The sequence below is a fragment of the Ovis aries genome, chromosome 10 (assembly GCF_016772045.2).
Source record: "Ovis aries strain OAR_USU_Benz2616 breed Rambouillet chromosome 10, ARS-UI_Ramb_v3.0, whole genome shotgun sequence".
In the NCBI taxonomy this organism is placed as follows: Eukaryota; Metazoa; Chordata; class Mammalia; order Artiodactyla; family Bovidae; genus Ovis; species Ovis aries.
Window position 1 is genome coordinate 31,531,178 of NC_056063.1, and position 24,029 is coordinate 31,555,206.

Sequence of the window (24,029 nt, forward strand, 5' to 3'; positions counted from 1 at the left end):
AGTATTTCTCAGCCATAAAATGGACCGAGGCCCTGATACAGGCTACAATATGGATGAATCGTGAAACATTAAAGCAGGGGCCCCCCAAACTCCGGAATCTAATGCTTGATGACCTGAAGTGGAGCTCACATCATAATAATATAATAACAGAAATAAAGTTGCACACCTGAAATAAATGTAACACACCTGAATTATCCCGAAACCATCCCCCCACCACCCCCCCAGTTCATGGAAAAATTGTCTTCCATGAATTCCGTCCCTGCTGCCAAAAAGGTTGAGGACCGCTGCATTACAACAAATGGAAGAAGCCAGACAGAAAAGGCTGCACGTTGCATGATTCAATTATATGCAACGTCCAGAGGAGGCAAATCTATAGAGACAGGAAGTAGGTTAATGGTTGCCAGGGGCTGGAGTTTGGGGAAAAGGGGAGGGTTTGATAACAGGCACAGGGTTTCTATAAAAATGTTCTAAGACTGATGGTGGTTGTGGTTGCCCAATGCTGTGAATAGACTAAAAACCACTGAACAGCATCCTTTCAAAGGGTGACTCCTATCTAGCCTTATGAATTATATATCAATGGAGCTGTTATATGAAAATGGAAGTTTTTTAAAGAATAAGGAATTCTTGTGTTCAGTAACAGGCTTACACTGAGCTGCAGCAATGAGTGTCAGAAACTCTATCGGCATCTTCACTTTCAAAGGGCTGTGACAGATGGAGGACTTGGTCTGGCATTGTGAGTCCTCCACGAAAACCCCTTCTAACAGGGAGATGGAAGAGATGCTCTGTATGGCAGATCAAAGTCTCTTCCAAATGAATATGACCACAATGGGGAAATTAAATAACTCCAAAAATTAATTTGAACACTTACAAAAAGACCTCTAGAATCAAATATTCAAATCCCATGCAAAGGAGCTTATGTGTGCTTACGTCTTTCATTTTCATCAAGGCTATACATTCTGTCAAGATTTTGCCCCCCCCCCCCGAAACATACAAACTCCTGTTTGAACAACAAAAGAGATTTTGCTGCTATTAAGCGCTAAAAAGACGTGTCACTTTTTCAAAGTGATCCTGGTTTTCTTTTGAAAGATGAATCCTTTGAAGAACACAAATCTTCACATTTAGAGGAAAAATGAAAAGTTGTTATTTGTTCTTACCTTTTCCCCTTTTGTAGTGATTCTCCTTCAAATATGACTTTGAAATGCTAGAAATATCTCAATCAACTAGAACGAGATTATGGTGCTTTATGGCTCAATACTATATTGATAACGGTCCATCCATTGTTGTCCCATGTTTCAGACATCTCAGGTAGTAAAAAAAAAAACCTTTAAGAATGGAAATGGATATCCACCCAACTCAATATGCATTGACAGACACCACCATGGCCAAGGCACTTTAGAAGGCACCGTGGGAAATTCAGAAACAAAGCAGGGGCCCCCAAGAGGGGCTTACAACCTACTGACATAGAGACATTTGTTGATAAATAACCACGGTCTAGAATAAGGGGTCAAACAGGCCCAAACAGAGGCCAGACCAAGCGCAATGGGAAGCAAAGAGCTGAAGAAAGGCAAAATCATCGAGTAGAATGACCCAGGGTGTTTACCCAGGGCCCATTTTCTCCTGATTGTACACCTGAAGTGGGTATTTTCTGGTATATTTATACACACAGAACAGCACATTATATGACTCAAACTATCCTTTTTAAAAAACTTTTATTATAGTTCTTCCCAGTTGCTTTTAAAAAGTTTTTTTCTTTCACAGATACTTTGCAGAGAGGCAGTTCACTTTGTTCGAGTGGCTGTGAAAGAAATCCTCTCACTTTACTCTCGAATAAGAATAAACAGCAGCTCCTTTTTCCTCCACGTTGGGAGATAATAAGCAAAAACTTTTAATGTTAAAGCTGCAACCATCCCACAGGAGATGAGAAAGACACAATTAAAGAAAGAAAGGAAGTGGCAGGTTTCAGGATTGTACTAAAGATCTGAGTTTGATGGTAACATCAAGTGTATAATCTCAGGACAGACTCAAACTCTCTGAATCTGTTTCCTCATAGAAAACATGAGGACAGGACCTCCCTGATGGTGTAGTGGGTAAAAAACCACTTGCTGATACAACATAGGGATTGCTCCCCGTCCAGGAAGATACCATGTGCCACAAAGCAGCTAAGTCTGTGAGCCACAACTATTGAGCCAGCGCTCTAGAGCCCAGGAGCTGCAACCACTGAGCCCATGAGGCTAGAGCCCAGGCTCTGCAACAAGAGAAGCCACTGCAATGAGAAGCCCACACGCAGCAACTAGAGGGTACCCCCTGCTCACCACAACTGAGAAAAGTCTGCTCGCACAGCAAGGAAGAACCAGAGCAACCAAAGATAAACACTAAGTTATAAAGGAGAAAAGAAAAATGAGGATAACACCACCTGCCCATTATAATGACAGAAACGAAACTGCATCTAAAAATGCATATCCTGGGGCTTCCCTGGTGCTCCAATGGTTAAGACAGCCACACTCCCAGGAAGGTCTTTGAGGAAGCTGTTGGTGAGGGTTGAAAGTGAGAGAATTGATGGAAAGTGAGACTCTGATGCTGGGAGGGATTGGGGGCAGGAGGAGAAGGGGACGACCGAGGATGAGATGGCTGGATGGCATCACTGACTCGATGGACGTGAGTCTGAGTGAACTCTGGGAGTTGGTGATGGACAGGGAGGCCTGGCGTGCTGTGATTCACGGGGTCACAAAGAGTCAGACACCACTGAGCAACTGAACTGAACTGAGTCCTTGTTAAGGGTGGCTGAAAGTTTAGCAACAATGTTACCTGCTGTGGCATGGAATGTAGAAATTGTATCTAAAGAATTCAGGACTCCTGCTAAGGAGATATCCAGGCCAAGAAATGAAGATCCCATCCAGCTGCTTACTATTCTGGTAAAAAAGAAGAATGGAGAGACAAACTAAAGATGTGAACATAAAGTAATGGTTAAACGTTAAGAAGTTACAACACACTGAAAATTCAAAGCGTCTCTAAATGACAAACAAGATCAAAATTAAGAAATGGCTTCTGGGCCAAGATCAGACCTAGGTCACTGTCAGAAATACACGTCCAATGATGAAGCAAAGAGACGACAATAAAACCCTTTGGTGAAACTTCAGGAAAATCTAAAGCAATGCCTGAAATTATTTTTAAGTTTAATGCTAACCTCATGACAGGTGTGTCTGTCCACAATCCAGGTCACTGGCATTGTTTAATACCCAGGCTAGAAAGGGAATTAGTGAAAGTTGTTTTATTTTGGTTTGGTTTGGTTCATGGTTTTAGAGCTGCGAAGGGATGGATCTAAAGGTAAAAACAGAATACTGCTAACTGAGCAATAAGCAATCTGCAAAACCAAATAAACGTATGTATGCAGTATGTCTTTAACTGAGGTCCGAATCTTGAGTTTTACTTTCTTATAGTACTCTAAAACACTGAGACCAAGCATTTTTGCATTATTAGAGTCTATCTAAGATCTGAGTATCTACATCCACATTTCTGTTTCGATCTTGCTGCCTCACTTTAAGTGGCTGGATTTAATCCAGAGATTCACAAACATCCAGTGATGTGTTTTCCACCGTAGAAGAATAAAATCACCACTAGGGAGCGTTGACCGCTCTATACATAATTGGTCAGTGTATAAATTCCTCAAAGGCTTTGAGTAAGAAATGGAAATTGGAAAGTGGAGGGTCGGGTGCAGGCTTGAAAGAGTGCTGCAAACAGAAGGACATTTGAGGAAGGGACAAGTAATATAAATACTGCAAATGCCATACTTTTGATGGACAGATCTGCATACGTTTAGAAGCTGTTTAAAAAGAGATGTCAAATACAGGTGACCTTGTACGAGGACACCTTACAGAAATGGCAGAGTTAGTCAATTATTTGTAAATGACTCTAAACCTACCGATGCTTCTAAACTGCTGTGGGTATACGTGTGGATGGAGAAAGCCTTAGATTCTATTTATATCCGTGATTCTCGGGGAAACCATCAGCGTCTCAAAGCTCACTGAAAGGAACAATATTTTTATGAGCAAATGCCCTTGAATCATCTGTTTTCTGATAACTGGCTGTCGCACTGCAAAACAGAGGAAAAAATTCAAAGCCCTTGTGCTCTTGGCTAAGGAAAAGACTCAGGAGATTATGATGATAGAGCATCTCTACGGAATGCGTTTAACAGCACAGTTCTCGGAATTCTTCTGCAAGCCTGAGGAAACAGCCATCTCACGCTACTGAACAGCACCCTACGAGGTGCTGGTGACTAGATTTATATGGAAAAGGAGGCTTGCCAGCTCACGGTGGTGGACAGAACGCAGGCAGTTTGTCCCTTTCTTACCAAAGATGCCTTAAAGTCAGAGTCATTCAATCTGAAGAAGTACAGTTCATAATAAGAGCTAACATTTAGTGACTTCTTTCTCTTAAGCAATTTACATATTTAAATCTAGGACAAGAGAGAGAAAAGAGCTACTTACTGAGGCCGCTATTTCAACAATTTCTGCAACAGAAACAGAGGTCCCCGGCCGGCGGGCAGAGGAGACGTGCAGGCTGCAGCAGACAGGAGAGCCGTCCACGCTGCAGTGGAGGGAGTGCGCGCTGACCTCCAGCCGGACAGCCAGGGCCACAGAGCCTCGGATCCCGGGGAGGAGGGGGAGAGGCTGAGACAGGGAGGCAGGCAGGGGAAGAACCCCTGGCCTTCATCTGCCCATGCAGCACCCAGCACCAGGAATTCACCTTCCCCCTGCCCACCGGTGCCAAGCCCCAGGGTGAGGGGAAACAGACTCCTACAGAGTGCAAACAAATGGACTTCAAGTTCATCCCAGTCAACAGCAAGCATGACTGATCACAAAGACTTTGAGAAGAGCTTACCGCATAACCCAAGCAACCAAAAAATCAAGAGAATCAAAATCTGCCCCGAGACTACAGAGAGAATTTAGGAAACAGGAGATATTTTGAAAGAGGCGCCCTTAGAGAAATTTGGGAAGATGTTGCAACAGTAAAAGGAACAGAAATCTGCTATGAAAAGACGCAATCAGACATCAGGAAGATGTGCCAAAACAAGGCTTTCAAGGGAAGCATTAGAAAATAAAGCCCAGAGAGACGGTCTAAAAGGAGGAAAAGCATGAAGAAAGAGAGAGCATGTAAGAAAAACAATAGAGGCTTCCTTGGCAGCCCAGTGGTTTAGACTCGGCCCTCCAATGCAGGAGGTATGGGTTTGATCTCTGGTTGGGAAGTGGCTCAGATGGTAAAGTATCTGCCTACAATGCAGGAGACCTGGGTTCGATCCCTGGGTCGGGAAAATCCTCTGGAAAAGGAAATGGCAACCCACTCCAGTACTCTTGCCTGGAAAATCCCATGGACAGAGGAACATGGTAGGCTACAGTCCATGGGGTCACAAAGAGTAGGACACGACTGAGAGACTTCACTCACTGGGAAGTGGAAAGAGTATCAGACTTTATTTTCCTGGGCTCCAAAATCACTGCAGATGGCGACTTTAGCCATGAAATTAAAAGACGCTCACTCCTTGGAAGAAAAGTTATGACCAACCTAGACAGCATATTTAAAAGCAGAGACATTGCTTTGCCAACAAAGGTCCATCTAGTCAAGGCTATGGTTTTTCCAGTGGTCATGTATGGATATGAGAGTTGGAGTATAAAGAAAGCTGAACGCGCTTTTGAACTGTGGTGTTGGAGAGAGTCCCTTGCACAGCAAGGAGATCCAACCAGTCCATCCTAAAGGAAATGAGTCTTGAGTATTCATTGGAAGGGCTGATGTTGAGGCTGAAACCCCAATCCTTTGGCCACCTGATGCAAAGAGCTGACTCATTTGAAAAGACCCTGATGCTGGGAAAGATTGAAGGCAGGAGGAGAAGGGGACGACAGAGGATGAGATGGTTGGATGGCATCATCAACTCAATGGCATGAGTTTGAGTAACCTCTGGGAGTTGGTGATGGATAGGGAGGCCTGGTGTGCTGCAGTTCAAGGGGTCGCAGAGTCGGACATGACTGAGCAACTGAACTGAACTGCCTGGGAAGTTAAATCCCACATGTCTCTCAGCAAAAAAAAAATCAAAACATGGTAACAAATTCAATAAAGATTTCAAAAATGGTCTACATGAAAAAAATCTTTAAAAAATTGTTTTAAATGAAAGAAAAACTAGACATAAGTTCACCACTTTGGGAGGTCCAAATACCAAATAATAGAAATTCTAGGAAGACAAAGAAAACAGAGAAGTTGGACTGAACAAAATACAAGATGATGAGATGATTGCCCAAAGCTGAAGGGAAATAGAGTTTAGCAAGTCCTAGCAAGATAAATCAATCTACCCTCCCTTCCTCCCCTTCACCTCTCTGAATTCCTCTCTGTCTGCCATATTTCTGTCTCTCTCTCCCTCTCTCTCTCTCATCTTCTCTCACTCTCTGTATGACACACAGTGTGCCCATGCACACACACACACACCGAATTTTTAAAATACCAAGGGTAAGAGAAGATTCTAAGCTTTTGGAGAGAAATAAAAACAGGTCTCCTACCCCCACCCCCCAAAAAAAAATTCTCAGATAGTCACCACGTTTCTTTTGAGCAACGCTAAGAAGTCTGCATGTTTTGAAAGAAACTCATTTTCAACCCAGAAAATTCTATTTGATCCAGTGAATGCAGACTAAAGATAGTTTCAGAAAGGCAAAAATCTCAGCGAGTTTGCTTTCCTTGAACTCTCTCTGGAAATTTCCAAGGATATACTCCAGCAAAACAAACAAGGAAACAACACATCCATCCCAGGAGAAAGAGGAAGGGAAGTTCCACAAGAACAACATCAAATCCTTCACTCCTTCACACCACACTACACCCGACAAACTCTCCTGCCCCCCAGCTTGGGGTGAGATCCCCTCCTCTGTTCCCCTGGGCCCAGAAGACTTTGTGGTCACAGCACAAAATCACACTGCGTCGTAACTGCCTGGGGATCTTGTCTTGTTCACGGTTGTATCCTAAGGGCCTAAAACAACTTGACAAACAGTAGGTGCTCAATATTTATTATGTATACTAACAGTGTTTGTCCAAATAAGTAGAATAGCTGTTAAGCCTGTGACCCGCCCCAGAGCCACTGAAGCTATCTCTGGGTCCTGGCTGAGGAAAATTGCATTTGTACTACTTCCTGCAGGCTTTAGGCGTTTGGCATGCCCTGCCATTCTTAGGCATGCTCAGTCGCAACAAATGTAAACCAAAGTGGGGATGGCCAAACGCATAATAAAAACACAGCCACTACGAACGTCCATTCCAGCAGTATGTAGTAACGGTGATACTGAGAGATAAACTATTAATAATACAAATGCCAAAACAAACCGAATGTTCTTCGGAAGCCTCCGAGATACGCCCCAGGGTCATCCGGTGTCATTAAGACTCCAAAGGAACCATAGTTATGCCATATGCTCCTTGACCACGTGTCCGTGCTGAGTTGTATCCGACTCTTTGTGACCTCAGGGACTGTAGGCCACCAGGCTCCTCTGTCCATGGGATTCTCCAGGCAGGAATACTGGAGTGGGTCGCCATTTTCTTCTTCATCTCTTGACCATCTCAGGAATTTCACTGTTGGTCTGTCTTTACAGGGATATTTTCCCATTGGATTAAAATTTTTCTTGGTAGATGCTACATAGTTCTCATGAAATTAAGTAAAACCACGATAAAAATAATGATATGGCACTTAAATGATGCCAATAAACTATTTTCATTCTATTTTTTATTTGGCAGGGGGAGGCTTCCCAGGTGACTCGGTGGTAAAGAATTTGCCTGCCAATGCAGGAGACATGGGTTTGACCCCTGGGTCGGGAAGATCCCCTGGGTCACAGTCTGAACAACAAAACAAAGCACAGCCCCCGTTCCCTGGCAGCGAGCACCGTGCTCTCTTCTCCACCAGGGCGTTTTTAGAAACAGGAATCTATTCTCATTGCCTCCACTCCCTCAATTTTCATTCACTTCTCATTCACTTCTCAACTCACTAATATGTGACTTCCGCCCCCACATTCTACTAAAATTGCTCATTCAAAACTAGGTCACCAACTGCTTCCTAATTTCCCATCCCAACCGCCTCTTTGCATTTTTACTTGCCCTGTCTCCTATGAGACAGATTTGACCATTTTTCTGCCTCGGATGCTCCCTCTTCATTAGACTAAAACACTGCATTTCCCCCCATGTCCTCCACCAGCCAGCCACCCTGCGGTGGGTGTCCTGCCTCTTGCAGGCTTCTTCCTTCAGTCACCCCTTAGATGTAGGCACACAGTCCCCTTCGTGACCTTTTCCTTACTCGATTCTCCCTCTCTTACCCATTTGCGCAGATCGAGGTGGGGACAACGACTCCCATGTTGACCTTTGGCGTAGACCTCTCTCCAGTCCCCATTTCTGCCCTTTGGAGATTTCTACCCAAATGTCCCCAAGGAAGCTCGAGCCCTGCCTGTGTCCAGTGACTAAGTGTCCACCCCCACCCCCACCCTATAAAGCATTATCCGGTACTTCTGACTGAGTAGTCAGTCCCTGTAAGGGATCTGCTTCACCACACTCACGACCTCTCTCTCTGACAGGTATACGCATGCTACCTTTACCCCTTCTGGTAAATTCCTACTCATTCTGCAAAACTCATCTCATCTCCTCATCTGGAAAAGCCTCTCAGAGCCCCCACCTGCCCAAGCTGAGTTGGGGACCCCGCTCATGTGCATTCTGAAAATCTCTATCAAAAGCATCTCTCTTATCTCGCTATACGTTTTTGCCAAGTTTGGGCTATATATTTTAATCTGTGCATCCCAAACATAGACCAGCCCCTGGCCCACACCAGGTTCCCAGAAAACCTCTGCTCAACAGCAGAATGAATAAAATACTGGATAAAGGAATGATGTGAACATTCAAACACCGGTGATTCTCTGAAACCGCATTCGGTCAGCAAAATATATTTATTTCTGTAAAAAGAGCTTTACTGGAACCTGGCCATGCTCGTTCACTTGGTGTGACCACTTCTGCTCTAATGATGCAGAGTGGAGTAGTTCTAACAGAGGCTGTTTGGCCCACAAAGCTTAAAATATTTACTATCTGTCCTTAATTTGCCTGCTTCTGCTCCAAATCATCTCAGCACTTTATCAACTTTACCTAATGATGAGAAGAAAAAAACACACACACAAGAGCTCCCACTGCTGCTGCTACTGTTAACATTTATCCAATAGATATTGCAGTTCTAAATGCCTGTTCTCACGCACTGGGCTTCCCTGGTGGCTCAGATGGTAAAGAATCTGCCTGCAATGCAGGAGACCCTGGTTCAGTTCCTGGGTTGGGAAGATCCGCTGGCGAAGGGATAGGCTACCCACTCCAGCATTCTCAGGCTTCCCTGTGGCTCAGCTGATAAAGAATCTGCCTGCAATGTGGGAGACCTGGGTTCGACCCCTGGGCTGGGAAGATCCCACTCCAGTGTTCCGGCCTAGAGAATTCCGTGGACTGTACAGTCCATGAGGTCCCAAAGAGTCAGACACAACTGAGTGACTTTCACTTTTTCTCACAGACTATGCACTGCAGTGGGGTGAGAGATGGCCAGTGTGCGGAGGCAAAATTAGAATTACAGGCCATGATATAAACTGCTGAAGGAGACAAACAGGAAAATGTGTTAGAAAGTACCTGATTGGGAAGGGGCCCTGAATAGGGGGATCACAGTCAGGTTTCTTTCCAGGGCCATGACATTTATGTCTTTTTAAGATTTTTTTTTTTTTTTTTGATGCGGGCCACTTTTAAAGTCTTCACTCAATTTGTTACAATATTGCTTCTGTTTCATGTTTCAGTTTTGGGGCATGAGGCATGTGGGATCTCAGTTCCCCAACCAGGGATCGAACCTGTACCCCTGCACTGGGGGGTAAAGTACTCAGCACGGGACCACCAGGGAAGTCCTCGGAGCCAAGACATTTATGTTGAAATCTGAAGGAGAGGACAGGGCCGGGCTTGGAGTGTGCTGGAGGAAGTGTGTTCTAGAAGGCGTGCTGACCACAGAACCCTTTTGTCAGGAAGGGGTTGAAATGCATAAAGAACTGAAAGGAGGCCATGGGGTGTACAGAGACCCGCATGAAAAGGAAGAAAGGGATACAAACAGGCTCCAGCAGGGAGACCTGCCCCTGGAGACCGGGGAGACAGGTGAGAGATACTGGATTCATTGATTACATTCCAAACATCGGTCACTATACGAAGAGCTTCCATTCTGACATTATCATGACCACTCAGACTTTTCAAAAATTAATACTATGCTTCTGTTTAAAATTGTTATAATTATATGCAGGTCAGAAAGCAACAGTTAGAACTGGACATGGAACAACAGACTGGTTCCAAATAGGAAAAGGAATATGTCAAGGCTGTATACTGTCACCCTGCTTATTTAACTTATATGCAGAATACATCTTGAGAAATGCTGGGCTGGAAGAAGCACAAGCTGGAATCAAGATTGCCGGGGGAAATGTCAATAACCTCAGATTTGCAGATGACACCACCCTTATGGCAGAATGTGAAGAGGAACCAAAAAGCCTCTTGATGAAAGTGAAAGAGGAGAGTGAAAAAGTTGGCTTAAAGCTCAACATTCAGCAAACTAAGATCATGTCATGTGGTCCCACCACTTCATGGCAAATAGATGAGGAAACAGTGGAAACAGTCTCAGACTTTATTTTTTGGGCTCCAAAATCACTGCAGATGGTGATTGCAGCCATGAAATTAAAAGACGCTCACTCCTTGGAAGGAAAGTTATGATCAACCTAGATAGCATATTCAAAAGCAGAGACATTACTTTGCTGACTAAGGTCCGTCTAGTCAAGGCTATGGTTTTCCAGTGGTCATGTATGGATGTGAGAGTTGGACTGTGAAGAAAGCTGAGCACCAAAGAATTGATGCTTTTGAAGTGTGGTGTTGGAGAAGACTCTTGAGAGTCCCTTAGCCTGCAAGGAGGTCCAACCAGTCCATCCTAAAGATCAGTCCTGGGTGTTCATTGGAAGGACTGATGCTGAAGCTGAAACTCCAGTACTTTGGCCATCTCATGCGAAGAGCTGACTCACTGGAAAAGACCCTGATGCTGGGAGGGACTGTGGGCAGGAGGAGAAGGGGACGACAGAGGACGAGATGGCTAGATGGCATCACTGACTCAATGGGACATGAGTTTGAGTGAACTCCGAGAGTTGGTGATGGACAGGGAGGCCTGGCGTGCTACGATTCATGGGGTTGCAGAGAGTCAGACACGACTAAGTGACTGAACTGAACTGAATCAAGTTTACTTGTCTTTCAATATATGTTACATTAACTTGACAGCCCTACATTTTAAAATTCGGCAGGATTCAACCCGCCTTTTGAAAAAATTTACCAAAGAGCCAAGTTTACCCAGTATGTTGAACTCCAAAATAAAATTTACCTTTACCAGGAAGAATTCATTACAAAATAAGTTGAAAAAAACTGTCTCAACTTACCTTTTCTGACTGAACTTCTCTGGTTATTTCTAGAGTAAAGTATTCTCATCTTGTCTTTTAAAAACTTGATTCTGACACTTTAACTATCCCCATCAAAAAATATTACAGTTCTCTCAGGGTGCCCCAGTTGATACAAGACTGCCATGCTCTCAGCAACGCTGGGTATACTTATTTCCCTGAATACAGATTATATCCTGACACGGTGTACACTAGATAAGTTAACAATTTTTATATAACATATTAGGCCATGAGAGATGGTTTTCAGAAAAAAGGAACATAAAACATACATAAATCTACTAAAAAGGCAGTACAGTGAAGAACTGCCCGTTTAACTCTTCAGTAGTGAAGGATCTAATAAAAAATTGTGTTTTCTTAACAAATTGTTTTTATATTCAATCTTATGTTTCACTAAGACAGATTTTATGTCCACCTAGAGGGAGGTAACTGGGGCTTCCCCAGTGGCTCAGTGGTAAAGAATCCACCTGCCAGTGCAGAAGACGCAGGAGACCCGGGTTCAATTCCTGGGTCAGGAAGATCCCCTGGAGAAGGAAATGGCAACCCGCTCCAGCATTCCTGCCTAGGAAATCCCATGGACAGAGGGGCCTGGTGGGCTACAGTCCATGGGGTCACAAGACTCAACAACACTCAACAACAACAAACGGAGGTAACTAGCAGTCCTGCTGTTGTCCTTTGAGTACTTAAACAGCATCTTGAGTTTGACAGTGAAACTTCATAGGTTTATGCCTGACTGTAGAGTCAGAAAACACCACACACAAAACAAGAAATTATGTGCAAATAAGGAAGTGCTTAGGTTTGTTTTTCAGCAAATTCACCTTAAGATCTGTAAAATTTTAAGGGTCTTAGGAAAGAGTGCTAGTTTATAACAAGAAACTGGGAGAACATGCTTTGTGGACTAGCTTGTATTTATAGCATATCTGGTTCTTTTAAGCCACACTAAAGCCACGATGCTCCCCACATAGAGTGGTAAAGAACCCACCTGCCAATTCAGGAGACATAAAAGATGTGGGCTGGATCCCTGGATCAAGAAGATCCCCTGGAGGAGGGCATGGCAACCCACTCCAGTATTCTTGCCTGGGAAATCCCATGGACAGAGAAGCCTGGCGGGCTATAGTCCACGGGGTCACAAAGGGTCAGACACAACTGAGCAACTAACACACACACATACACACACACACACACACAGGAAATGGGTAGGGGGTTCCAGTGGGACAGTCTACCATGGAGGACTCGGAAGAAACTGTGCAACAGCCAACACAAGAATGTGACCCTTTGGAGAAGGAAAATGAAGAGAGGAGCCTGATCACCGCCGCTCCCTCTGCCTGGAGGCATGGTCCATGCCAGAGCACATGCAAGAGGGGCTCAGAGTCTGTCCATCACAGGGAGCTGAAGACACAGAACAAGGTCTGTAGAGTTGAGGGCAGTGTGTGGGGCAGGGAAGGGAGATAACACAGACAAACTGTCCCCTTAGAGCGTGCGCTCAACCTGGGACTTGAGAGAGGTCCTGTTGACGCAAAACTCCGATCACACTGCCCCACTTCCTCACTTCCAAAGCCTCCAGTGGTTTCCTCACTCAGAGTCAAAGGTTGCTGACTTTCTGAGGCCTCCTGCAAGTCCCCTCCATGCCAATCACCTGTCTACTCCCATTCTCAACCCATCCTCCCCTCACTCAGCTCCAGCCTCCCTGGCCTTCTTGCCACCCCAGGGCCTCTGCACTGGCTCTTTCCTCCCTGCCCTCCTTTGGGGGCTGGCTTAAAGGTCATCTCTCAGGGAGGCCTGTCCCAACCACTTTATTTAAAATTGGAATCCTGGGACTTCCCTGGTGGTCCAGTGGTTAAGACTCCATGCTCCCAATGCAGGGGGCTCAGGCTCCATCCACGGTCAGGGAACTAAGATCCTGAGTGCTGTGGAGCATGACCAAAGAAATATATACAATACATAAAAACAAAGCAATAACCAAAAAAGCCATAAAAAAATAAAGGGAGCAGAAAATGCAAGCAGATGCTTAAATAAACATTTAAAACTACTTCTTCAAAAAATAAAATTGGAATCCCCCTTCTTCCTGTCCCAGCTTCCTACTCTTCTTTCTCTGCTTCATTTACTTCAATACTAGCAAAGCCTGGCAGGCTGCAGTTCATGGGGTCGCAAAGAGTCAGACATGACTGAGTGACTGAACAACTGCTCCCAATAAACAATGTGATTTATTGATCCACTAAAAAAAAAAAAAGTGTGCCCACTCCCATCCTAAAATTCTAAAACAAGGACCAGGACTTTTTTCTGCTGTCACGGCTTTATCACACACATAGAACAAGGTTGACATGTAACTGCCCCACAGCACTAATTGTTGAATGAGTGACTGAACACATAATTAACCTGCAGCAGTCCTGTAACAGCAGGTAGATCCATCATAACACACACGCATCACGGGAACCAGTAAAAAAAATAATCTGATTTTTACAGCAGTGCTTGCCAAGAAAACAACTAACCACTATGACGACCAGTAATCACCTGAGTAAATGACAACTCACAAAATGACAAACAGATTAAAAAATGTTTTCTTCCACTAATAATAAAAGAATTGCAGGAACTTCCCTGGTGGTCCAGTGGCTGAGAGTCCACGCTCCCAATGCAAGGGGCCTGGGTGTGACCCCCTGGTCAGAAATCCCACTTGCTACAACGAAGAGTTTGCATGCCACAGCTAAGACCCGATGCAGCCAAGTAAAATATAACGTTTTTAAAAAGAAATACAATAATAACAGCAGTAGTGGTGATAATCACTGTAATGGTAATACTCAACACTGGCAAGGGTGTGGCATTGAGAAGCATTTCAACAACAGTATAAAAATAATTATTACACATTTTCTAGAAAATAAGTCAGCCTTAAAAAAATGTTTAGAATATGCATTTATGCAATAATTACACTTCAGATAATCTAAGAGAAGACTATGAAAGAAAACAAATAAATTCAAAGATTCAGACTGCAACATTATGGAAGAGAGTGGAGAATGAGCAAAGCTCAATTTGCATAAGTAAATCCTGATTCTATTCCCCACCCATTTTTCCACCTCCTCCAAGAGGCTGCCCAGAACCACCCCTGTCCCATTCATGTAACACTCTTACAGTCGCAATTTCTCAAAGCACTATGTTTCTCGGTTTCCTAACACGTATCACAATCTCCACTAATGCATTTATCTTTGTGCTTTTTCACTATTTCATCCATTAGACTAAGCTGCACAAAGGCAGTTCTCTGCTCACTGCTGCAGCCCTCGATTTACAACTGTTAGTACATAATAACCACCCAGAATTTGTTAAAACAATAAGTGAATAAAACAAGAATCTCATGCTGCCATTAAAATATTTCTAAAACACTGACAGCACAGGAAATGCCTACAATATAATATTAGTAGGAAAAATCAAAATTCACATTCAGTATTAATTCAGCTATTAAAGCATGCACGGAAAGAAACACGTGGGAAGAAAAATTTCCATATTATTAACTCTGGCTGGATGCTAAAAATGTAAGTACAGTGACTTTCTTCTTTATACTTTTCTATATTCAAAGCTTTTTTTTACAACAGGTATGTATTATTTCCATAATAAGACAGGACAATAAAGTAAAACTTAGAGGAAATGACACGAGCAGAAGGGACAGAGAGACAGAAAGAGAAGAGCAGAGAACATCAGCGGGGGGACCTGGTCCAGCCAGTGCAGAACAGGACGGGGCGGGGGCAGGTGGAGGGCCATTCTGTGGGCACACTTGGGTTGTTCAAGACGTGTACAAGCTGAAAAGAGTGACACGGTCACTGCTGTACTTCAGGAAGGTCTCTGTCCACAGGCCAAATCCAGCCCCCTACAGACATACCTCATTTTACTGCACTTCACAAATGCTGCGTTTTTAAATAAACCGAAAGTTTGTGGCAGCCTCCCTCGAGGACTCTATCAGCACCATTTTCCAACCAGCATTTGCTTGCTTCATGTTTCTGCGTCAAATTTTGGTAACTCTCACAATATTTCAAACTTTTAAATTACTATTATGCTTGTTAGGTTGATCCGTAATCAGTCATATTTGATGTTATTAGCATGACTTGTTGAAGGCTCAGATGATGGTTCAGATTTTTTATAAATAAACAGCTCTTAATTGAGGTAGATACACTGCTTTTTAATACATAATGTTATTGCCATGTTTAATACATAATGTTATTGCATTTAACAGACTTTAATAGTCTACATTTAACAGACTCCAGTGCTTCCCAGATGGCTCAGTGGGTAAAGAATCTGTCTGCAATGGAGGAGAAACAGGACACACGAGTTCAACTCCTGGGTCGGGAAGATCCCCTGGAGGAGGGAATGACTATCCCACATACTCCAGTACTCTTGCCTGGAAAATCCCATGGACAGAGGAGCCTGGTGGGCTACAGTCCATGGGTTCACAAAGAGCTGGACATGACTGAGAGACTGAGCAGACACAGCATGAGCGTAATTTTTAGGTGCACTGGGAAGCCACACACACACAAACCCTCAAAACTCGCTTTACTGCGTCAAGCAAATACTGGAACTGAACCCACAGCATCTCCACAGGGTGCCTGCATCTGTGCAAATTGAGCTGTGTTGAAACACAGATGCACCCATGCATGCATATACTGTCTCTGGCCACATGCATGCTAAGCAGTTACAACACAGATCATTATGGTCCAGAGAGCCTAAAATATGTATTAATACTAGGTAGCCCTTTAGAGAAACAATTTTTTGAACCCTGGTCCATAAGATGTATCAGGGAGGGGAGAAGCTAAAAGCTGTCAAGTGGTGATTATAAGGGCCGTCATTTTAAGGGTGCACAGAGGAAGACAGCAGTAGATAGAGGAGTCTTGACAAGTGTCCATATCCACAATCAAATGGAAGAACGGGAAAGGCCCTTCTAAAGAAGGAGAGGCGTTCCTACTTTAGACAGCTACCCTCATTTTATCCACTCACTATTTTAAAGCACAGCAGGAAAAGCAGTCCCTGCTGCACTGGTTACCTGCAGGGTCGGAATTGTAGAGACTGGCAGCTGCGGCTATGGCTCCCGGTGGGTGGATGGCACTCGCTGAAGACCTCTGACTCGCAATCAGGATCCTGCTCTTGGCAGACGGTAAACGTGACATCGCACCCAATCCCAGCTGGGGCTTAAGGAGCATGGCCGATCGATAGAAAGTTGGGGGAACTTCGTAATGAGTATAGGGAGGAGAACAAAATTCTTCTTTTCCAGGGCGTTCTGCAACCTAGGATAAATGACCAGAAGCTCAATCAGAAAACCGCACATCATAGGATGAGTGCTGAACCTCGTCCTATCACCAAGGCTCCAACAATTACCACTCTGGCATCACTGAGCTGCTCCATCACCCATCACTTACCTTCTCTGGGCCCAGGGTCTTCATCTCTAAGTTGACCGCAACGGGATGATCCCTTCGGTCTATGCTGGTTCTAATACTCTATGAATCTACATTCCACTGGGAGAAACAAGAACTCCCTCCATAAGATTTTAAAATTTTATCGCTATGAAATCATTGGAATTTGTGCAAGTAGTCAGTCTATAAGTAATGTCAATGATGCAAGGCAAGAATTTAGCAGATGTTCATGGAATTATGAAAGTTTCATTATTCCTAAGGAGAAAAGGCACAGTTTTGCTGGTGACCTTGTCTTATAACAGGTTGATGAACTTTATCAATTTAGGTTAAGTCTTTATTAGGCTACTTAGGAAATAAACTATGCATTGTTAATGAGGGAGGAAAGGTTATTTAATGGAAGAATAGAGCAGTTAATGGAAAGATGTGTTTTCAGGCCTCTATATTCTGTTGATATAATTAAAAATGAGAGACTGAATTACCTCTGATTGTCTTCCCTAGTATGGTGGTGCCTCCAGGAATGTTTGAGCAAGTTTCGCTAGAATGGAAGTTTTGGGGCAGAGTCTTGTTGACTGTTGAATTCATAGCACCTAGAACAATGTCTAGCACAGAGCTGAAATCAACAAACATCTATTAAATAAAGGAATCATGTTTCATTCTTTCCTGAATCCAATAACATAACATCATGTTATCATGTTACTATTCCCTGTGGTTAACAGTTTGGATTAGAACACAATGGATGGCTACCTTACATATATGCAGTCATATGGCTACCTTTTATATATGCAATTCTGAACTCACAAAGCCTGTTCATAGCATCAGTGTTTCCTCGTGCTAGAAATGGAGAACATAAGTCACTGAAAAATAACCTTACTTCAAGTTAAAAAAAAATAAGAGTCAGAGGCTTATGAAGAGACATACATGTTAATTAAGTCTACTCTAAATCACAATACATTTTACAAGTCAAACCCCTATCTACTCAGGAATCACAGGCATTTAACAACATTCTTTAACAGAAGCTATAAAGCTGTGATCCAGGCTGCTGAAGAGATAAACCCTTAATTTAATACTCTTTTAATGCTGAAATAGATAAAAGTTCTCTTTAAATTGACATTATTGAAACAAAAGATGAGGCCTTTAAAGTTTTATCATAATCACATTGTAAAATATGTATGATCGCTATAGTAGATAGACTGAACTCAGGCTCCAGCAAATTATATTCCTATGAAAGAATATTCTACATCTGCTCTCTGATGAAAGTTTTACTATTTCTACTTACTCTCTCACTATCAATCTTTGGCATTTCAATTATACTCATATTCCCTCAATTTTTAAATTTTAGTGTCTAAATGTTTGGTGTCATTGTTCATGTCTTTCAGCAGGTGCTCTCGTGAAGAAATTATCATTTCTAACCTACATCTGTTGGGTTTTTCAGATTGCAATGTCTTATCTCAGTAATTATTCCATTTTTTTCAAACTGGATAGGTTTCCTGGGTCAAAATTCATCATGCCACCATTCAAAAATGACTTTAACAGTTACAGGAACTTCAGTGCCTATCATTTTGTTGGGTAATTTGTTTCTGGTAAGATAACAAAAAGTATTCCTTAGATGCCTAATCTGTGCATTTTTAATAAAACAAGAGCATCTACAAAAAAGCGTCACACTCTTTACTTTCATCTTGATTGACAAAACACAGCAGGTGTCACTGCACAGTCATAGACACAGAGAGATTAACCTCAAATGGAGCTTTTTTTCCCCTCCTTCACCAATGGAGTATTTTTAGAGAAATAATTTAAAAGCAAACTAAAGAATCCTCGTGATTTCAAATTTCTAAAATCATTTCAGGCACACAAGCAAATAGATTCTTACTGTAGCCTGAAGAAAGGGTCTGGGCCCTAGATCTGATTAAGGCAGAAAACAGTCCTCAGATAATGGGGCTGGTGCCCAGTGGCACTTCTGTCCCTGTGCTAACGGGGTCTCTCCCGACCCATCAGAGCTACTAAAGCTGCAGAAACACTCAAGCCACTTCGTGAAGACTTGGGACGGCTTCCACACGGTTAAGACTACAGAATATCTGAGGGGTGGGCAGGGAGGGATGTGCATCTAAAGCAGAAATTACTCTGTATTTTACGGAAGGACCAGAAGCCACAAAGATGGAAAATATACACAAGAAACACTAAGACGGGTCACAGAGAAAGAACAGGATTCTTGCCTGTATCTCCAAATACAGTTTTTCTCACAAATGTGTTTCTCAGAGAAAAATCTGGGGTATCTTTTTGGGGGGAGAAGGTGGCACAGAATTGCTTTATTTGAAAAACTGAATGAAGCGTGCTCAGTCGTGTCCAACTCCCTGCCACCCCATGGACTGTAGCTCACAAGGCTCCTCCGCCCTTGGAGTTTTCCCGGCAAGAATGCTGGCGTGGGTAGCCATCTCCTTCTCTAGGAGCTCTTTCCAACCTAGGGATCAAGTCCTAGTCTCTTGCATCTCCTGCACTGGCAGGCAGATACTTTACCACAGGACCACCTACACTTCCTCAAACGAAACTCCGTAACGGAGTGATATTCTGAACACAGAACTACAGAATGTGAAGGACAGTCTCTCGGGTGTCTGAGAGGAGAATATTCTGAGCAGACGGACGTGCAAAGGCCCTGAGGCAGCAAAAGGAGTGGGAAGGCCGGCCAGGTGGTCAGGAAGTGAAGGAGCCAGACGGAGGGCATCCTAACAGCTGAGCCATCCTACCGGCTCCAGTCAGTGTCCACAGCGGCCTGGGCAGACCTGGAGGGTGTCAAGGGGAACACTGACCTGGCCTCACTTTCCTCTCAATTGATCGCTGATTGTCACGAGATTTGAGTCCAGAGAAAACCTGCTCTCTGAGCTCTGGGAGAACAACTGGCCCCAGCCCCGCGGTACTGAGAGGGGCAGCGCAGTGGCCATCTCAGCGCTGCCCTTGTTTCGTGGCTTTAGATGAGAGACTCAGCTCTCCAAATCTGCTTCCTCATCCGGACGATGATGAGAACACCACAATCTCACCCTCCAGAGAACCACAGCAAGGGTTAGCCAAGATGAGCAAGGATGAGATGTGATGCCATGTGGTCCCAGTACATAGCGGGCACTCAGCTAAATGCTACCTGCAATTATTGTTTCGACTTAAAACAGAGCCCATGCCTAACATGTTATTTTCTACTCACTGTACTGTGTACAAACACAAAAGTCTCCTGTAGGGAAATATTCTCCTTCAGAAGAGGATCAAGTCTGAGCAATTTGACCAATATATTCGAGTTTTTTTTCCCCACTACTTTATAGAAGAATTATGCTCACTTATCAGCAAGGAGATCAAACTAGTCATTCCTAAAGGAAATCACTGACTCGGTGGCATGAGTGTGAGCAAACTCCAGGACATAGTGAAGGAGAGCGAGGCCTGGCATGCTGCAGCCCTTGGGGTCGCAAAGAATTGGACATGACTAAGCAACTGATCAAAAACAAAGGAAATCAACGCTGAATATTTACTGGAAGGACTGATGGTGAAGCTAAAACTCTAACACTTTGGCCATCTGATGCGAAGAGCCGACTCATTGGAAAAGACCCTGATGATGCTGGGAAGGATTGAAGGCAGGAGGAGAAGGGGATAACAGAGGATGAGATGGTTGGGTGCCATTGCTGACTCAATGAGCATGAGTTTGAGCAAGCTCCAGGAGATGGTGATGGACAGGGAAGCCTGCTGTGCTGCAGGCCATGGGGTTGCAAAGAGTCGGACACGACTGAGTGACTGAACAACAACAAGAACAATTTAAATGTGGAAGCCAATTTAAACGCTTTTCCAACTTTTATGTATTATGTCAGGTGGAATTTAAAAGAATCCCTTTAGATGTTAGATCCACCTCATTCTGGTCATCAGTCTCTTCCAGAGGAAACCGTTCATTTGCCTGCAATCTGCTCTAGTTCAAAACACGCCTTTCTACACAAATACGTCCATCATCATCTATAATTTGCTAAAAGAGGACACTCTGCTTTCACGATTCATTGAAAACACCTCACGAACTTCAGGATGTTCAACTCACAGACTGTCTCACAATGACATTCTCTTACCTCCTGCAAAAACTTCTCACTCATTGGACTGAAGGGATGTCCTGGGGGCTTGATCCCCGACACCACTAGTCCGGAGCTAAACACCCGGGGCCTCTGGAGGTCTGGCTTGAACTTCTCGTAGAGGCCGGCAGCCGGCTTCAGGTCGGCACCCGCCGCCTTGTCCTCTTTGGGGAGAGCCACGCTGCACGCAGGCGGGGCATAAGGGAGCCCCACAGGAACCAGCGACGCGTCCACCTGGCCGAGAGCCTGCGGGCTCCTCCGGATGTAGGTGATGATCTTGGGCCTCACGTGCTTGGGCTTGGGCATCACGACGGGCCTGGGTTCCGCCCGCTCTTCCCTCTTCTCAACCAGGGGGCCCACTGTCCCCTCCAGTGAGGCGGGTGTGTCCTCAGGACGGGGAAGGCCCCCAGGGCAGGCGTTCTTGGCAGGCACTTTTGGGGAGGTGTGTGACAACCCGGTGCTGTCAGCGGGAGGCAGGGCAGCCGGGGGGGACCCTACATCCACACTTGATGTGCCCAAGTCCTGAAAGCGGCTGCTGGGTGGCGGGGGCTGGCGGGCCACATTCACAGTTGTCTCTGGGTGGAGGGACGCAGGGACACCAAGAAGGACATCTGCCCTCACTGGGGAGGTGCTTTCAGTCTTTACTGCAGGTTCTAGATGGTTCCTGGTCTCTGCAAGAGATAGAGAGACCTCTTGGCCTTCCTCGGCTTCTGAGCGGCTGCTTGGAGGGTTGGGGGGCTCAGGGACCCCGGTTTTGCTCTCTCCAACAGAGGAATCTGAGTCAAAAACCATAGTGTTGACACTGTTCCCACCTCCCAGGACGCCTCTCTCGTCACTGGCAACAGAGGGCTTGCTGTCAGTTGAATCTCCAGGAACAAAAGCTACATGACCATCCCCTGCTGACACGCCGTTGGGCACTGTTTCACCCAGCTTCCGAGCTGCACCTGGCAAACTTATGGCCATGGGTTGCTGATCCGCAGCTTGTGAGGAACCGGGGCTCGATTTGAGGGTGGTTCGGAGAGACCCGTCCTCACCTCCCTTCTCTGGCTCATCTCTGTCTCTTATTGTGTCCAGGGGGTGGGGAACGCTGTGTGCCAGGCTGCTTAACCCAGCAGCTGAGGCTCCTGGCTGCGCCTCCCCAGCTGGCTCCTTTCTCCCAAGAGGTGACATGCCATGCCCCTGACGACACCCCAGCTCGCCCACCTGGGTGGACTTGAGCTCCTGCACAGCCCTGGGCTGGACAGGTTTCAGCTCTGTCTTGGGCTCCACTTTTCCTGGACCCACTTGTGCTTCTGGCCTCCTCAGGACATCCTTTGAGGCTGGAGAGCAATCAAGAGCACCCTCTGGATGGGCAGAAGGTGCTGTGCTCTGGGCGCTGAGCTTGGGTACCCGTCCCCTCTCTGGATGGGTCTCTAAGGGGACGGTCTCCATGGTTACTGAGGTAGATGGTTTAGGATGACGTGCGCCCTTTCCCTCTGAGGTCCCGTCCGCCGGAGGACAAGGCAGCCCTGGAGAAGGGGCTGTCCCCATCTTCGGCGGCCCCTCGCCACCGCCAGGCACCGGATGCGGGGCTTCTGGGGACCCCAGCCCTGTGGGTTGTGGAAGCGGCCAGGCCAGGCCCCCAGCCCACTCCTTTGTGAGCACGTCCACTGCTGCAGCAGAACTGCTGCATCTTTCCAAAGGATGCCTCCTCAGTTCCTCGTTGTCAAGGGTCTTGGCCAACTTATCCTTGGCGACAGGCCAGGGGACATCAGCCTCCCGCTTAGCTGGAACCTCTAGGCTGGACTCGCCCATGACAGTCCTCCGACTCGGCACACCTGGTCCCTGGAGACCACGAAGGACCTGCAGGTGGTCTGCGCCTCTCTCCAGCTCAGACTCTTCATTCCGTTCTCTCTGAGCCATCGGAGAGAATTTAAAATCCTTCAGGCCGGTGGGGCCAGCCTGAGATGCCTTTGCAAAGCCCTGAAGTGGGTGAAACTCCTTCGGGACACGGGGACTACTCTCTGGTCCCCTCGAATTTGCATTTCCAACTTCCTCTGGCACAGCACACGTGGCAGGCTTGTCAGAAGAGGAGCCAACCTCCAACACAATGGGGTTGGCATTGGCATCTCCCAAACTCAGGACTCGGTCGTTATTATTTTTTGCTCCATTTCTGCTGTCCCGCAATTCACTGTAACATGACTTCTTAGGCGCCACGGGAACGCTCATTTTCCAGCCGTCAGTGGGGGCTGCCTGCCATGCAGTCCTCCTTAATGGAAAAGGGTCTCCTTCAAGCTGCTACCTGGAGAAGAGGAAATTCTCAAGCTGCTTGTTGCCCCCTGACAGCGTCACTGGGGCGATCCTGCTTTCATCATTTTCAGAGCAGTCTTAAAACTGAGCATTGTCTTCACACACAGAAGGATGACTTATCTGTTAGGTTCCGGCTGAATGAGAGCCAATTAGTCCATGAGACCTAGAGAGAAATAAAAAGAAAAGTACAGTAGATTGACAGAAACTCTCGGTAAACAGATTTATTCATCACTTTCCTACCATTACTTCATTCACTCAACCCAGATGCTATTTCTCCAGAGCTTTTCTGATAGGGGCACGGCAGAACATAACATCGAAATGATTAATGTTAGAAATGGATTATAAACACACATTAAATCTTAAGTTTATATTTTAAAAATCCACAAGTTCACACTGATACTGATTTAAAAGGGCGGACGAGAAAGGAAGGTTTTTCTTCACAGAAGAATACCAACTGATACAAGAAAAATTAGACAATTAGAAAAATCACCACTTTGTATTCACCAGAGTAATAATTATCTTGGATGAGGGACACCAACGGTTGCTAAAATCACCAAGTGCAGAACTGTTGGGAAACAGGATATTTACACAATCGTAGAGCACCACCCTCCAGACTGCTTTATTTCCTACAAAGGAAAACTTCATCTGCACAATGGAGAAACCTGGTGGACGTCATCAAATTTATCGTATCAGTATAGAAAGCAACATCACACGCTCCCAGTGTTAGGTTGTTCTCAGGCCTCACATCCCCTATGAGAGTATTCTTGCTATAAATATTC

General features: G+C 45.1%; 1 protein-coding gene across 6 annotated transcripts in view; it reads right to left on the reverse strand.

Annotated features, from left to right (window-relative positions):
* Positions 1-24,029, reverse strand: part of MTUS2 (microtubule associated scaffold protein 2) — a 383,566-nt gene that overhangs the window by 237,679 nt on the left and 121,858 nt on the right. For all 6 annotated transcript variants that reach the window (XM_042254839.2, XM_042254838.2, XM_042254840.2 and 3 more), the window contains 2 exons: positions 20,962-23,413; positions 16,510-16,750 (listed from right to left, as the gene is read on the reverse strand). In XM_042254839.2, the coding sequence (XP_042110773.1) occupies positions 16,510-16,750; positions 20,962-23,169 (2,449 nt within the window). In that variant the 5' untranslated portion in view covers positions 23,170-23,413. The remainder of the gene's footprint in view (positions 1-16,509; positions 16,751-20,961; positions 23,414-24,029) is intronic.